Source organism: Pecten maximus, chromosome 6 (genome assembly GCF_902652985.1).
Source record: "Pecten maximus chromosome 6, xPecMax1.1, whole genome shotgun sequence".
Lineage (NCBI taxonomy): Eukaryota > Metazoa > Mollusca > Bivalvia > Pectinida > Pectinidae > Pecten > Pecten maximus.
The window spans coordinates 22,657,076-22,674,871 of NC_047020.1; the positions used below are offsets into that span (position 1 = coordinate 22,657,076).

The window sequence follows — 17,796 nt, forward strand, 5'->3', positions numbered from 1 at the left end:
CTGTTCGAGGAGGACACACACGATATTAGGGCACGGTTTCAAAACTGCTGCCATTTCAACTTGGATTCACGTAGGGTACTACCAATCATGACCTTCTAGCAAAGTGACCTGTTCTTAAAAATCTCTAAACATTTAAAGGATGTTACATCAATATTCAATATTAACTATTACATATGAAATTTAAACATAATGCTCACAAGTATTATTTTATTAAACCTACAATTTGAAGTTGCGTTTCTTTTTCGTTTCAGTATATATGTGAATCGATTTTGCATGTAAAGAATATATTAAGCTTTTACTCAATAGATATATACAAAATATCCTAATTCTTAAACAAGAGATCCCAGAGGGATCTTGGCGCCCTCCATTGAATGATCTTTATTAGGTCTATGTCAGGCTTATCTTCTGTGAATCATGTCTTGAGATATGCATCAATACATTAGGCACACTCCTTAAAAAAATAACTACGATCATTAACATTTTAACTTATGGCACATTTGACATATGAAATAAAACACAATAAAATATTATCTAGTTATCTTGATTGATTTTCGACAGGTGATTTAATGAAAATTCAAAGTGATACAACATTTTAGATATGTATAAGATGACCAATATACATAAAATGTCTTTTACTCGGTGATAAATTAACACATATCTACAAGAAATGTAGAAGAGTATTCCATTTTTTTTTCTCTCAGAAGCTTTCATTGATAACACCCAAGGATGAAGGTATTTAAGTGTAGGCAGTATAGTCTGAACGACCAACGACAATTTACAGTTCACATAAAACATTGATACCACTTTATTTATAGCCTGTGTCTGCTAACAGACCTAGAGGATTATTTATTAACAACCCACTTAAACATCTTGATTAAACGTTTCGGCCAATATCCTGTCAATAGTGAGAATTCTTTATATTTCCAAACCCCTTTACAATTTAATTTAACATTTTGGTCAATATACTGTCGAAAGTGCAAGGTCTTTATATTTCTAAACCCCTTTACCATTTTATTAAATGTTTCTGTCAAGACATTGTGAATATTGAGATGTCATTATTTTTTTAATTACAATTTACACATGTAATTAAACGTTTCTATCAAGACATTTTGAATATTGAGAGGTTGTTATAGTTTTGATTGTGAATCCTGTTACCACTTACTTGGTGTAATATACAATAAATGTCCCCTTCAAAAACACACAGCACTATACCACTCATAATGATATACAATATTGAATAAACTCTCTCCCTCAACCAGATATATACATGTATATTATTTGAAAAAATGAAATTTTTAAACTTTTTTCAAGGTTATAACGTGCCTCATGAAATTATTTAATCAAATAATTGTCTTCAATGTAAAAGTCACAATGTCTTTGGCATCAATTCATCTAATAATCAGTGTTTGATGTATCGTCGCACAGATAAATAAATGATACAAAAATCTTATATAAAGTGTATACGTTTTCACCACACACATAACATATACATGTCATAAAATGAATGAAAATGTTATATGAAACATGTTGTAAACTATTTATTTGAGTTCATTTTACCGACTTTTAAAACGCGAGAGATATTGCAGTTTTAAATCATTATATTCATTCGGAATCGAGATCATTTATAGCTGAAATTTTGCCATGTAGAGCTGCCATAAAGTTCTAATTCTTACACAATTACTAAATCGATGTAAATTAAAGAGCACATTTTATTTTGTTCACAATGAGGATCTTGGAATAGCGTAAATTAATTTACTGCATATACTTAAAACAATTGCTTCATTCGCTCCTATAAATGGAAATTAAATATACTTCCATTGAATGTTGTAAGTGTTATAAGGTCGAAAATCATATATTGTTATACAACATCTTTCATTAAAATAAGATTAAAATCACCTTAAGGGTGGATAGCTGGAATGCTATAAAATCTCACCTTCCACTTCTAAGTCTGATAGTTTGAGGAAAGTATAAAGTAATTAAAAATTTCCAACTCATTAAGCACAACTTGATATCATGATTATAAAGCCTACACAGTTTCAAAGAAATTGATTGGAAACTGTAGAAGGAGATTTCCAGAGAATGTTCAAGTACTTTAATTAAACAAAGAGCAATAACTTCTGCACAAATTGTTGAATACAAATTTTCTCATGGAAAGATAATATTATATCATAACTATAATACGTTCCATGTTTGAAAGAAATCGATCGAAAAATGTAGATCTCTGGACAAAAATCAAATAGCAAAGGGCATTGATGTTTGCGAAAATAGTTGATTCAAAATTCTTTTCAGGCAAACACAACTTCATATTGTGATTATAAAGCCAACAAATTTCAAAGAAAAAACTCAAAAATGTAGGAGGGAGATCTCCGGACAAAAAAACAAATACTAGAATATACAAAGGGTAAACAAAATCGCCAGACCAACAAAAGTTTAAGTCGGACAGGCCAACTAACGGACAATGCCATACCATAATACTTCCGTCAAATTAGACGGGCGCTTAATATATGTACATGTATATAGCATCTAGTAAGTAATAACAGTATGGTCCAATATAGGTACTGGAACCTAACAAACAGATGCTCGCTGGATGCATATTACTAGAAATAGATAATTGTTCAATTTACACAATCATAAAGTGTTATATAGTTTATAAATAACATACATTGTTACTATATTAGTAAGTTACAGTAATACATACTACATGTATATAAATAGCATACAGTATTACACACTATATAAGTAGGATACAGTAATACTATACATGTACCATATATAGTACAACATACTGTAAAAACATCATAAAGTATTATATACTGTATAAGTAACATACAGAATTATATTATGACAATAAATGTTCCCTCTATATACATATGTACTCAATAACGTTTCTACACATCCTATAAAATGTATATCTGTACTTATCAACATATTAAATTACACACTTAATGTCTCACTTATTTCCCCGGACAGAGATAGATGTCCTTTGTTAACATGTGGGTAAAACATGCTGCCGACTTATATCCTTCATCCGTCTCCTTTTCAATCGCCAATTTACCAATGACTCCGGTCAGCACCTGTTGAAAAGATAAACATTTCACTGAAGTTTTTTTTTTCAATTAAAAATATTGCTTAAAATAATTTTGCCAATGGATGTATTATTAAACCAAAATCAATCTAAAGTTTCAATAACTAAATGAACTATTGATGGAGAAAACATCCCCAGATCTACAGGGATACATTTCCCCCTTAAGTATCGAGTATGGAAAAAATATAAAAGAAAACACTATATGGTAAAGAGAACAAATTTCTGACAGACTTTTACACTGAATGCTGACCTTAATAATCAAAAAGTTTTAGTGTTCAACCTTTAAATATGGCCAATGATTTTTGTTCTACTGCCTATATCTATTTCACCTCTTAGCATATAATTTTTGGCACCATCAAAACAGTCCTTTTCATGACTAGGTAATGTTATTGGTCAATATGCAATGGCAGTTTTTTTTCTTCTTAGAGGAATTTGGGGACATAGGAACAAAACAACACAGGACCTGTATTGGCTCAGAGTCTAAACCTTCATAATAAATAATCTTAAAATTGATTTAATTCCAACATTCCAACTCATTATTTCAGGCTAAAATGAAATTGGGGGTTACAGGAGTAATGCAATTGAAGAATATAGATTTGATTCTAGAGTAGATTTTGTCATCATCCATTTTTAGTTTTATGTCAGGGTTAATATCTTCATATAACAGCTGACATCACATCCAAAAATAAATAAGGCAATTCAGCTAATTATAGACCCCACCCAGGGTAAAGTTATATGTGAGAAATGCACAGATGATAAATGAGTCCGATGGATATTTACTGATAAGTGGTGGCCTATTACCATTTGATCTGGTGACACATATTTATTGATTGAATGTGGTGGAATTGAGTTTAGTTACATCACTAATTTAATATGTGAAAACCAAAAATTCAAGGGTGTAAAATTAACCGTTCTTATTTGAACTTATAATATAAATTATTCTAATTTGGTATTTTACCAATTCAAATGTATCATGTGGACACCATTTCCTGAATCAGAAATATTTGATACCCGAATCTGGTAAATTGCATTTAAAAGAAAATATTACATCTTAAATGACAAATGTGCATACAGATGTTTCAGGATCATACTGTATGGAAACAAATTATTTTAAGTATTACAAACATTCATGGAATAAAGAATCTTATTAATAAGCAGAAGGAAGGATGCCAGAAAGATGGACAGAAGGACGGACGAACACAATCCAAAACTAGAGTCGGGTTTCCGATGGGGGGCTAGCAAGTTACAACGAGGTGTTTCCCCACATAAACTGTTTATATAAGGGGAAACCGTCGATGCAGGAGGATCAAATTCATACAAATTAAAATAATTTGCAACCGTCCATCCATAATGGGTATTTTGATTGGAAAAACTAATGATTGCACGATCACATTTCATAATGACTTCAATACCCCCATGTCAAACATCCAAATCCAAACATCTATACACTTTATGTCCCAGATAATTTCCAATAGTTTTTGGATAAATAAAGCTGGTAGAACTTGAGCATTTATCAATACATTGTATATGTTTTTTTTCCCCAAAATTTCCACTATGGGGCCATATTGAATTTGAAATTGACCAGATGAATAACAACAACTAATCTTGCCTATCCAAAAATAAGTCCTAGAAAGTTCAAATAAATCAAAGTCAGGCAATAATGGACAGACAGGATGAGATTTCAGGTAAGAAAACCTAGTGTAACTACAATACATTGTTACCTGTAATAAGTCCTGGTCAGGATTTGACTTCCAATCTTTCAGACTTTCACACAATGTCTTCATCAGCCATCCACCTTTATAGGAAAGTCTGTACGCCTCTTTTCCTGGAAATGATGACACATTCATCGGTACTTTTTTTGTGGTTTCAAGAAAGTTTTTATAGATTCCCAACATAAAGTATTTTACCTAGATTTCTTGTATTCATTTATCAACCATGAAAACACAAAATTCAATGTACAATGTGGGTCTATACCAGGATATTAAACTGTAATAGAGGTTTAGTAGTTGATGGGGAGAGTTTTGACAATTGATTGATAAGGCATGAAACAACTGTTTTGTTACCTGATTAATCCAAAATATCCAGATATTGGGTTCTATAAGGCTGAGTTCCGTATCAAAATTACTCAGTAACCAGCTAATGCCGGCTTTGGTGCATTTTCGAACTCCAAAGTTAACTTTTCTTTGGCCTCGCAGTATGCTGTAGGAATTCTTACAGACCACTTTATGACATTCTTTGTGTTAGTCAAATCCCTGTATTCAACCTTTCTGACTTCGACTCAGCAACCATTGCAAGGCATTACTAGAGATACTGTTTATAAATCACGATCAGAAAGACACTTCATCGCAATCATTTTAGTGTTTGGGCGCATGCAGATGTACCTATAGCCAGTCAACAGTAAAAAATATTGACCGGTCAACAGTCAAAAATACTTTACTTACATAGAAAGTTAGGTAACAATAATAAATGTTAACATTTCTGTTTGACAAATTTCATTTTAGGTAGATGTTGTCATTTTTGTTAAATATTATGATAGTATAATGTAACGTTTTGATTTGGTTGGCCAAAAATAGTCCAGATGTATTGCTGGCCAAAAATAGTCCAGATGTATTGCTTGCCAAAAATAGTCCAGATGTCTTGCTGGCCAAAAATAGTCCAGATGTATTGCTGGCCAAAAATAGTCCAGATGTATTGCTGGCCAAAACAGTTAAGAGTATACTTCCTGAGAACCTGTACATAGTTCGGAATCTTTATCATTCATTAGAAAACATCCTCAGTACACCTCTCAATGAAGGTATACATGCGAGACCCAGAATAGACTGGTTTTCTATTCACAATTATAATATATGTGCATTGCTCTTTATTCTCTTCTTCACAGATTAAAAGCTGCAGGAAATGTTTTCTTTGTCTCCTCTACAAACATTTTTGCATTCCTATTGCTGTAGACAACCAAAGTTCTCCACTAGAGGGACAGTACAGAAGACAACTTCTGCAGATTTACAGGATCCTCTTTCTATAGTCAATGTCTATCGTAATGATCTTGTTGATACTGAAGTATAAAAAAGTTACAAAACACGAACCTGGAGCTGATGCGAACATGACTAAACTGTCTTCAATACAAGATATAGACGGGATTTCTTCTTCCACCTGTGGAATAGGCTCAACAGTTGTCTCATCAGGAGGTTTTCTTGACCCGGCGTCAGCCTCATGTATTGTCTGCTCCACATTAGGTCTGGTTTGTATTTGGTCTGTTTTCTTGTTTCTCACTTCAGATTCATCCATGTGCGGCTTGGTGTCTTCTGGTTTTACTGGAGGTCCACTTTGAACGGCCGGTTTTTGCAGTTTCTATAACAGAGTGGGCACATCTTAGTTTCATCATAATGAAATGCAAATAGATATAGCATATGTTTCATCCTTGCAAGCAACTAATCAAATATAATGAGGCATTGGCGATGTCATATTTCAAACTACAGGAGGACCAAAATTCTGTCTTTCTTCAAAAAGAAAAAGGATTTCAATATTTTTTTTTTGGCTTAATATCCCATTTTAGGTCCCCTTTCTCCTGCCCCAAGAGTGCAACATCCTTTGTTTTATTCAACATTAGATATCCTTTGCCCAATTATGCACCACACAAAACTTCATCAAAATCCATTCAGGCATTCAGGACTAGTAGAAATTTAAAGGATTAACCTCAATTTCCCCTATTGGCCCCGCCCCTCTGGCCCCAAGGGAGCCACAACCTGCATTAATACAACATTAGTTCTCATTTGCCCAATAATGCTCAAGACAAAATTTCATCAAAATCCATTCAGACATTCAGAACTAGTAGGAATTTAAAGGATTTACCTCAATTTACCGTATTGGACCCCAACCCCTTAAATTTCATCAAAATCCATTCAGGCATTCAGGACTAGAAGGGATTCAAAGAATTTACCTCAATTTCCCCTATTGAACACCACTCCTCCAAATTTCATCAAAATCAATTCAAGCATCCAGAACTAGTAGGGTTTCGAAGGATTTACCTCAATTTCCCCTATTTGGTCCCATCCTCCAAATTTCATCAAAATCCATTCAGGCATTCAGTCAACTATTAGGGATTAAAAGGATTTACCTCAATTTCCCCTATTGGCCCCCGCCCCTCCAAATTTCATCAAAATCCATTCAGGCGTTCGGGACTAGTAGAGATTTAAAGGAAATGTTGATGGACGAGGGATGATGGACACTGCGCCATGGCATAAGCTCACCGGCCCTTTGGGCCAGATGAAAAAATGATGCTAAAAATTAACTACGTTGACCAATTGTGACACACAGGTGACACAAAATATTTAAAGATACATCTTCTGTAATTAATTTCAACAAATCTTGGCCACTTTAAACATTGAATAAAAATGTAGTTCAACATCATGACTTAAGACCTCTTGGATATTAAGGAGTCATTTTAAGGTGGCAATTAATGCAAAATGTTTACAAACCCTAATGCCTTGAAATAAAATCTAAATATGAATGTAACTGCTCAAACGTGTACAAGTATTGTCAGGTAATACTTACATTCAAATTCCTTGGCCTGGCGTCAGGCAAACTCCTATCTGTTTTGATCAGCTTTGTTATCTCACCATTCTCTGTTCCAGATGCTTTAGAGATAACAAGAAGGATAAGAAAACATGTAAACACAGTATTCGGCTTAATGTGCAACTATAAGCAAAACCCTACTGATTTTTAGGGAAAAAAGACAGGCGTACTATGTAAAAACATATAACAATATTGCTTACCTTAATGAAACAGAATTTCCAAAAAAAGAAAAAGGCACTTCATTTCTTCCTTTTTATATTTTTTCTAACCAGTTTTAACAAGGAAACATGTCCTTGTAAATGGTTGTTTTGAGAATACCCCACCTGTGTTTTAGTAAAGGATGAAGTGTAGTAAGGGACGATAACTCGTTATCGTTCCTTACGGACCGTAATGATAGTATGAGCTAATTCGCGATTTTTGCCGGCTATTGTAGCGATTTGGGGGTGGAAAAAATGACACATACAATTTTGATAGGGTTTTAAACCATTGTAAAACTCGGCTCGATCTAGGTCTGGATGTATCTGGTATCCCTGTGGAAATTCGTATTTATGAGATATTTTGGGTCAAACATGCCAAAATCGTCACTTTGACCGGTAGCTTCTGTTTAACCGGTCCTTAAAAATCAGCGATTCAATCCAAAAATTTGAAACTCCAAACATAACAAGAAGAGATAGTTCTGAAGAAAAGCGTATCTTTAGTTTTTCTATATCTTTCATAGAACGGCCACAATAGGGTTTTGAAAAAGGGTCGTATTTTATCCAGAGGTGGCGGATGTTACGTCACCAGTCACCTAAATATCCAATCAGTAGGCCCGGATGCATTCACCTTCCTATTAAATCTTCTGCCCAAACGGGAAAAACCCACAATCTATTTTTGATTTTGTTCTGTGGTCCCTATAGAAGCCCTGATTTTGACATCATAATGATATGCATGACATTTGTTTTTATCTTTGATCATATATGTAATTATTTATCGATAAGAATACCGCGAGTACATCTGTTACTAAGATGAACTTAGGGTTGATTGTTTGGTTGTTTTATCACCACGTGTATATATTGCAATCAGGATCGTTTTGAGGCTGGGTCTCCTTATAGTAGTGGGTGACTACCTCACTGAACAACAACACACGAGAGACCCTAACGTATGCTTGCATAGATGCCAATTGATGTCTCATAATCAATTAATGTGTCATATTCCAGAAAACTGAAGAATTATGAAAATTATTACCTTCAATTTCCTCTCGCCAGTATTAATATTTAAACGTATTTGAGAGTTTTAAATGTCGCGCGAATAAATTAAGCGCAGGTGAGAAAATTAAGTGAAAGTGAGGAAATTAAGAGCAAGTGAAGGTATTTATGCTAAAGGAAAGGAAATAAAGGTTTTTGGGGTTACCAGTGTTATAAGATAACCAATAATCTATTTAGTGTCCCACTTAAAAAAAATGACACAAATGTTCTTCAAGGTCATGGGGTTTGCAACTGATCTTTTATTTTCCGATCGGTCAGCCAAGATGGCTGCCGCAGACTTATTTGCCTCTGCCTGGTGAAAATTTAGATATTCTTTGATTTCGATTACCATTGGTATATGGTATATATTGGTATTAGTGGACTGCAAATTCCATTGCATGGGTATCATTGCCAAGGCTTCCGATTGGTCGAAGTTTAGACAATGGATTTGGATGCAAAATGGTACATTTTTGTAAATAGGGGAATTCGAATTCAACCACATGGGATTCATTGCCATATAACCACGCTGATGCTTCTTATTGGTCGAAATATTGACATTGAACGATTTTGATGTAAACCAGGACTCGTGCATGGAACCTCTGAACTCAAGACGGACATTTCTGTATCACCCTCAGCATTTATTTTTTTCTGTCTTTCGTGCTCATCCAGAGTTATCTTCCCTAACTACACTTCATTCTTTCTGTGACACTCCTTTAGGTGTCACCCCACTAGTAAGTACACAGGGTGATTACTACATTGAATATGGTAATTTTTGTAATACTTGCTAATGTCCTGCTTCATAACCAATATACTGTAAAGTACATATTTTTATTGGATATCTTATTTCAGCACTTTTTGTCCTGAAAGCATTACGCTTAATTATGATTCCGCTAATCACGCTTTCTATACACTGTTTCCATGTAAATAATTTTGGTGCGCCAATTCATCAATGCGTTACTCGGTTAAAATTGGGAAATGCCTTAAACTTTGAGTAGGCCAAATAAATTACATTTACATTATAACTTTGTACGTTGCCTTGTGATACCTTTAATTTACATTCTGTATTTATAGTTGTCCTCAGCATCATTAGCTACAAACTTATAAGCCACTACATCGTCTTCGGCAACATATCTTTAAATGTGTTTCTTTGTCAAGAGCTGCCAAGGTGTGATCATTTACACTATATTTATGTCTTTTTAACAATACCAAGGGCCCAATGGCCTCGAATCGCTCATCTGCTATCTAGTGATCCTTTTTATACATAAACATATAATCAAGAAAGTTTTTCAGAGACCAGATGTAAGATCTCAGGGCCTCACGGTTATCTGAAAAGGTATCTTTTAGATATTTTGGCCAATATAACTCTTTCAAACTTAAATCATGGTCAAGGTCATTCATTTGAACAAACGTCCTAGCCTTCACTCAAGTATACTACAAGTCATTCATTTGAACAAACTTGGAAGCCCTTTACCCCAGCAAACAGACCCAATATCAAGTCCCTGGGCCTCTTGGTTATTGAGAAGAAGTTGTTTAAAGATTTTTGCCTTTTTGACCCTTGTGACCATGAATGAAGTCTTGAATGAAGTTCAACTTCATTCATTTGAATAAGTTTGATAGCCCATACATCCCAGCATGCTACATGCCTAATATTAGGTCTCTACGCCTCTTAAATATTGTGAAAAAGTTGATGCCCGAAAGATGGACAGACGGACGCCCTTGGGGCAGGTGAGCTAAAAATGAGCAAGCTGGTTACACAGATAATTATAACTCAATTCCATCAAATAAATCAATAAATCAAAGTACAATGGTTCATCAGACATCTTGTACAAAATGTTTGTATTTTAAATTGGTCAAGTGACCTTTATCCTCTACTGATGATAATCAGATGTGATACTTAATGGTAAAAAGTCATGGTGTGAATCGGAACTAAATCTCCCTTGGGGTTCATGAGATATCATTTACAAAAGCTTTGTATATATATATTTTATATACAAAAGGCAAAGCCAAATAACTACAATTACACCAGCCTTTACGAGCTGTCCATGGTCAAAATCCTCCTAAAGACTTGAGCTATATTGCTTCAACAACAAGAACAGTATCAATAATATTTTATGCTCTTGACTCTGTTTTAAGTTACATTTCTTTGGCCATGCAGACTTAGTACTTACAGCTCCCATATGAACCAAATATTGGGAATTTGTCTTGATCTCTTTTTATTACATTGGAAATGACACTTGAAACCAAACAATAACAATAAAATTTTTATTTATCATGACAGGAACTAGGGAAATCACATTAACTGATGGTTGGTGCATCAAAAAAATATTTCCTAAAATTATACAAAGAATTAAAAGAATCACAGTAATGGTTTCAAACAAATAAACGATTAAATGTTTCAGAACGGAATTCCAAGATTTGTGGCAACCATGGTTAAAATTTGGCTAATATAATACCTTTCCTGATATTTTGATAATTTATTATTGATAGACCAATTAAACCTTTTTGAATTAATTAATAGGATGTTAAACAAAATAAACCAAATCAAATCAAATCAAATCAAGTAAACTATGGCAGCACAAAATACGCACTTACCTGCTACCAAAAGTTCCACTCCTTTATCTACCCTGTCTTCCCTGTCAGCAGTTACTCGAGACCGACAAGCCTATGACAACACAATCAATATATCCATGTATTCATATGATATATATGGAATGATAAAATATGGCCAAAAACGAAAGAATTTTTAGCCAGACAGTTTTAAAAAGTTGGGTGACCTGTCAAAATTTAACAGCAACACCTCGCTAACTCATTTAGTCAAACTGTTTCTTTATGTGGCACCTATGACAGATCACAATAATTTCCCTGACACATCCCTTGCAAAAGTCAAAACTGAAGATGACTTTGCATCCTATAAAATATACTAGTACTTATCAGTATATTGATTGCATTAAAATATTATCACAAGTAAAATGGGGCCTATAGCTACTTCAAAAAGTCACAAGTAAAATGGGGCCTATAGCTACTTCAAAAAGTCACAAGTAAAATGGGGCCTAAAGCTACTTCAAAAAGTCACAAGTAAAATGGGGCCTATAGCTACTTCAAAAAGTCACAAGTAAAATGGGGCCTATAGCTACTTCAAACAGTCACAAGTAAAATGGGGCCTATAGCTACTTCAAAAAGTCACAAGTAAAATGGGGCCTAGAGCTACTTCAAAAAGTCACAAGATAACTGTTGATACATGTAATTATTCTTTGAAAATGTTCGCAAAATGCAGCTTAAACACAGATTAGAAACATGATAGAGTAAGTTTTGTTGCAGTCTATTAATCCTACAAAACTACTTGTTATAATACTGCTGTTGGAGAATTACAAAAATTAAGAACATCACAGTAGAAATTTATAACAGTTTGGAAACAAATGAAAAGATATTCCATCATTAAGAAGCGGCACTACATTTTCCCTTTATATGCCACCATATTGTTCTGTCGCTTTCCTAGTGGCACAGACCAAAATGGCGCCTGGCTATATTTGCATATGTATCAGCACTTACAGGGGGATAACTCTTATGAACTGTACTCATGTGTAGATCTGATTGGAAATCTTTTTTTGGGAGGTAGCATTTTAGGAGTTTTTCATATCCCTTTAAAGTCAGATTGTTCTTTATTTTTTGAATCCATGTACGACAAATGTTACAGAAAAACTAAGGACATCAATATCATTAGAATTACATACTACATTATACTTCAAAAGAATTTTGGAAAAAGTTGGAAAAATGAAGATTTTCTAATCAAAGGGCCAAAGGCCCTGAGAAACGTCAGGGTCTGAGGTCATATAATAAGAAATTTAAAATTGGATTTTATAGTCAGTTACATTTGTATCAGATGAAATGTCTTAATCTGGTTATTCCTATTCTATATATATTCAAGAAAACGTGTATAACATATTTATCTGCTGACAACTTTCCAATAGCTGAGTATAGTTCTTTCCCTATTTCTTTAATGCTTGTGGAAGATTATTGATATACTCCTGAATCAGTAAAGCTGCTTGTAAACTTTGAAAAAAATCAACTGAACGACAAATTGGTCTATTACCTATGTTGTACAACCAAAGATAAAATCCAAGATGTACACAGCATAAGTTTTTTTAATTTTATTTATACTATAAGATGTTAATTAGGCCTAGCAAACATCTATTTTATGCCCCCTTGTAACATATTTTAACTCCGATAGAAAATTGCGGTCGCGTTGTCCGACGAGACATATCTAGTTTTGACATCGACGCCAGTACATCAGTCACGGATCGTAATCGTTAGATTCTTTTCAAATAAACAAATAATAACCTTATTTAATAAAATCCTCACGAAAAACGGCAAAGTAGTTTGTTACAACTTGCCTTCAATTCCTGGTGATATTTCTTGCGTATTCTAGCGACATACAAATGAATATGAAACTGCGAACGGTCGTTGGTTTAGCTTTACATTAGACATAACCGCCATTTTGGCCGATTAGTGATGAGTCACGTGACAGCTGAAGTTATCTCGTGGAATGCTCGGGTGCATTTGACTACGTAAATAGGGTTGGTTTTAGGCTTATATGAAATGTTCCTGCATATGAACTCAGGATGAACATATGAGTCTAAGACATGTGGATAGTTTCTCTGTGAATGCATGTTTTCAAGGCAGGATTGAGACAGAACTATGTACTCCTACCCCAACAAAATTGCATATACTGACGAGGAAAATGTTTATATTTATACTCTAAAATAGTCTGGAACACTGAACATTCATATTTCATTTTAAATAATTGCAGTAAACACGGTTTACATCAGTTAAACCGTGTCAATAATTGCTATCAAAATTGGAACTATATTAGGCTGCGGATGTATATCATTTGTATGACAGAAACCGGAAGTTGTTAGCCGGAAACATAAGTGTCACTAACAACATTTTCCTACCACGACTATAACGGCAGGTGCCAAAGGCATCCTGACGTTAAAAATAGACAAACTTGACCCCATAGCTTACTTTTTTATTTGACCTCTGACCTGAAAACTTTTGGGGAGTATAAGTTAGCGCCAGGCATTATCTACAAATAACATAGGTACATGACCTCTGTAAAATGAATCCTTTTTAAGTTATGGCCATTTTAAACTTTTCAATACATGACGTCATGGCAGCCATATTGGATTTCGGATCGACCCCATGATAACAAAACTTGGTCAGTACCATCTCATAGTTATTTTTCAAAGTTTGTGCTGAATCACACTGGTGGAATTTGAGAAGAAACTTAAAATGTGAGTCGTAGGCATACATAAAATATAGAGAGAAATATTCAAAATGGCGTACCACGTTAAATGCAAATGTTACCGAAACACTAAAGACATCAAAATCATCAGAATAACATTCTGCATTATACTAAGAAATATGTTTTGAAAAATATTGAAAAATGAAGATTTTCTAAAAATAGACTAACTTGACCCCTTAGCGAGCTTTTTTATTTGACCTCTGACCTTAAACTTTTCCCAAACATTGTCAAATCTCATCGAAGGAGCCTATCAGCCAAATATCATGCCTCTAGGAGTTTTGTGAGAAGATGTTAAATGTTTTATGAAACATGACCCCTGTGACCTTGAATATGAATCAAGGTCATTTCATTTTGGAAACTTTGTCCAGCCTCATTCAGGGAACATATCCACCAAAAATCATGACTCTTGAAGTCTGGGTTAGTATGAAGAAGTGGTTTAGATATATTAAGGAATTTGACACCTGTGACCTTGAATACGGGTCAAGGTAAATTCTTTTCCCTAGCTATGTTTTGTTGCGTTTCATCCAAGGAACCTATTAGCTACATATCATGACTCTGATAGTCTTAGTTAATGACATGAATTTGTTAGAAGATTTTAAGGAAGTTGACCATGTGACCTTGAATATAGGCCAAGGTGATTCCTTTTCAAAAACTCTGTCTTGCCTCATCCAGGGAACTTATCAGTTATCAGCCAAATATCATCACTCTGGAAGTCTTGGTTAGTGAGAAAGTGTAGTTTAGATGTATTAAGGAATTTTACACCTGTGAACTTGAATACAGGTGAAGGTCATTTCTTTTGCAAAACTTCATCCAGGCTCATCCAGGAAACCTTTCACCCAAATATTATGATTCTGGGAGTCTTGGTTTGTGAGGAATAAATTGTTTAAAGGTTTTAAGGAATTTGACCCTAGTGACCTTGAATATGGGCCAAGGTACGTTATTTCCTTTTGCAAACTTTGTCAGGCCTCATCCAAGGAACTTATAACAGCCAAATATCATGACTCAGGGAGTCTTGGTTAGTGAAAAGAAGTGGTTTAAATGGAAAAGTTTATGAGGACAGACAACTGATGATGGACGAAGGATGGCACACGACAGTATAAGCTCACTTGATCCTTCCGGCCAGGTGAGCTAAAAAACAGTATTAAAAAATGTTTTACAGTGATGTTGCTTTAACCACATAATTTCTACCAGGAATCTAAATATAAACTTACTTGAATAAAAAATAACTTAGGGATGCCTTTTAATTGCTTCTTCGTTTCAAACTTTTTCAGAAGGTCGTCTGTGTACAAACATTTGTCTTCCAACAGAATGCGATGTCGAAGTATATTTTTATTTTTGTTGTTTTCACTCTGCTCTAAGACTTCCTCTCCGTGTGAGCTTATCATGACAACAATGATTCCAACCTTTTTGTTTACTGCATCTGTCAATACTGAAAATATATCAAAACATATATTTAAATTGATGAAACACATTCATTAATATGAAAAACACTCATACATTTCATTAAATGTTAATCACTATTTCGGATATTCATTCCTTTGCTGTTTTCTTTAAGATTTGTGGATGCTGCATATGGAGGTGTCATTTATTTCGTAATCTTTAATATTGAGGCTGATTGTACTTAAAATCCTTTGATCAAATGTTGTTTTTCAGACAAATACAGCATTTCTTTAAATTAAAAGTTTCAGCAATGTCATAATTAACACTGTTGTTAAAACAAGTTTACCAAACTACTTATACAATGCCTTATTTTGCCAACAACAAAAAACAAGAGATCCCAGAGGGATCTTGGCCCCCACCATTGAATGATAGCTTATATAATATATGTGGTGGGCTATTCAAATCGTCCCTCGGACGGAGGGACGGACGGAGGGATGGATGGACCATGGACCACGGACCACGGACGCAGGGCGATTTGAATAGCCCACCACAGAAAAATAGATCACAACCTTTTTTTCGTTATTCTACACTACAATATACTTGGGTGAAGTACCATCTGCAAGAAAAATTTTGGACCTTGATCATGACAATTATTCAACATGTGCATTTGTAAGTAATATTAACGACCCTGTGGATACTATGTGTTCATCTATCTACTTTAGAAGCTTGATGTAACCAGACAAAAAAAGCTGAATTGTCTGAGGGAAAGATCATATCCTGGCTGTCTTATCATATATTTGTTAGGAAAATAAAACGTTTTTACACCTAAATAAACTTATATGTGATCAGAGAAAGTGGAACAGACTGACAAAAAGGAAATACCAGACAGAAAAAAGGTGGAAAGAATAATGAAAATAAGTGTCTTAATTGTAACAGGTGGCCAGAGATGGCATTGTTGTATCTTAATATTGTGTTTTTCATTTGAACAAATTTCATTAAAGGGGGATAACTCATCCTTAACACAAATGAAAAACAATATATTCACACTTCAAACAGCATACACAAAACACTTTTACAGCTATAATTCAGTTTTAAATAAGCTATCATGACACTCAGTTATTGGCAAACATTTTGATGAAAATCATATGGTGATAGAATCAAACAGTGGAAGTGGAATAATAGATACTTTACAGGGGATGGCTGAGGCCAGCTAGAGGCAGACTCTTAATACCAATTTTTATCAACTGAATACCAGTAGTGCGGTGAAGGACCTGTTATAATTATGCTAGCTTAAGTCTACTGAAGTGGGTAAAGATCAGTTATTGTGGATAGCTACAACATGAAACTGGTAGAATTAACTGGTGAAAGGAATCAGATGATTGAATAACTGCTGCTGTTGAAAAGAGATATCCACGGAGAATGTAAAAAGAAGAGGTCAAACATTACTCACTAACTCAAATATATATGTTAAGGAGAAATCAATTCCTCCCTGACTCAGATATATTAAAGAGAAATCATTTACTGCCTATATTTCATAATTTACATAAAATTGTTTTTACATTTCTCTTTACCTTTATCTATGAGTGCATCAACTTTTTCTTCTGTTGTTTCCTTTTTAAAGTCGTTGCTTTTGAATGTAAAGCTTAAAGGTTTCAAAGATCTCTCTAACTCTATTCTATCCATTTTTTCTTCATGTTTCCCTATCCAGTTGATCATCGTACGTCCCTGTTCCATCGCTCATCCCATCATCACCTCTTCGATCAAAATGTCTAATACCAATGTAAAGAGCAAGACGCTTGTCAATCTCGGACTCTATTTTGTACTGTGAATCATCTCTGTCAAGAAAATACAATGACACATTATCATACACAATGTTAACAACTTTGAACTGAATATATTTCATAAAGCACACACATACGCTTTGACTTTTTCTAACAAAAGGTCCAATGGGCCTTTATCACTCAACTACTCAGCAGCATATGAAGAAAACCCTTTTCCACTCATTGAACACATCCTCTAATCAGCATGCTACTGACCGAATTTCGTGATCTGGAACTCTTGGTTATTAAGAAGAAATTGTTTGAAGATTTTAAAATATTTGACCCCTATCTATTTAACAAATCTGGTGGACCTTTTTGTTTTTTCTTTGGTAATTGATCAATGTTAAAAAGAAGGTTGACACTAGATAACAGATAACTACAACACCATGGCATCAAGGGGAGGTAACCTGATAC

At 34.2% G+C, this 17,796-nt stretch overlaps 1 protein-coding gene across 1 annotated transcript; it reads right to left on the bottom strand.

The window, feature by feature from the left end:
- Positions 1 to 544: 544 nt before the first annotated feature.
- Positions 545 to 17,395, bottom strand: LOC117329267. The gene is made up of 7 exons (XM_033887129.1): positions 17,134 to 17,395; positions 15,394 to 15,611; positions 11,473 to 11,542; positions 7,634 to 7,716; positions 6,166 to 6,430; positions 4,807 to 4,910; positions 545 to 3,074 (listed from the first exon to the last, which is right to left on the bottom strand). The coding sequence occupies exons 1-7, from the start codon at positions 17,294 to 17,296 to the stop codon at positions 2,955 to 2,957; spliced, it is 1,023 nt and encodes a 340-aa protein (XP_033743020.1). The 5' UTR covers positions 17,297 to 17,395; the 3' UTR covers positions 545 to 2,954.
- Between the last annotated feature and the right edge of the window lie 401 nt (positions 17,396 to 17,796).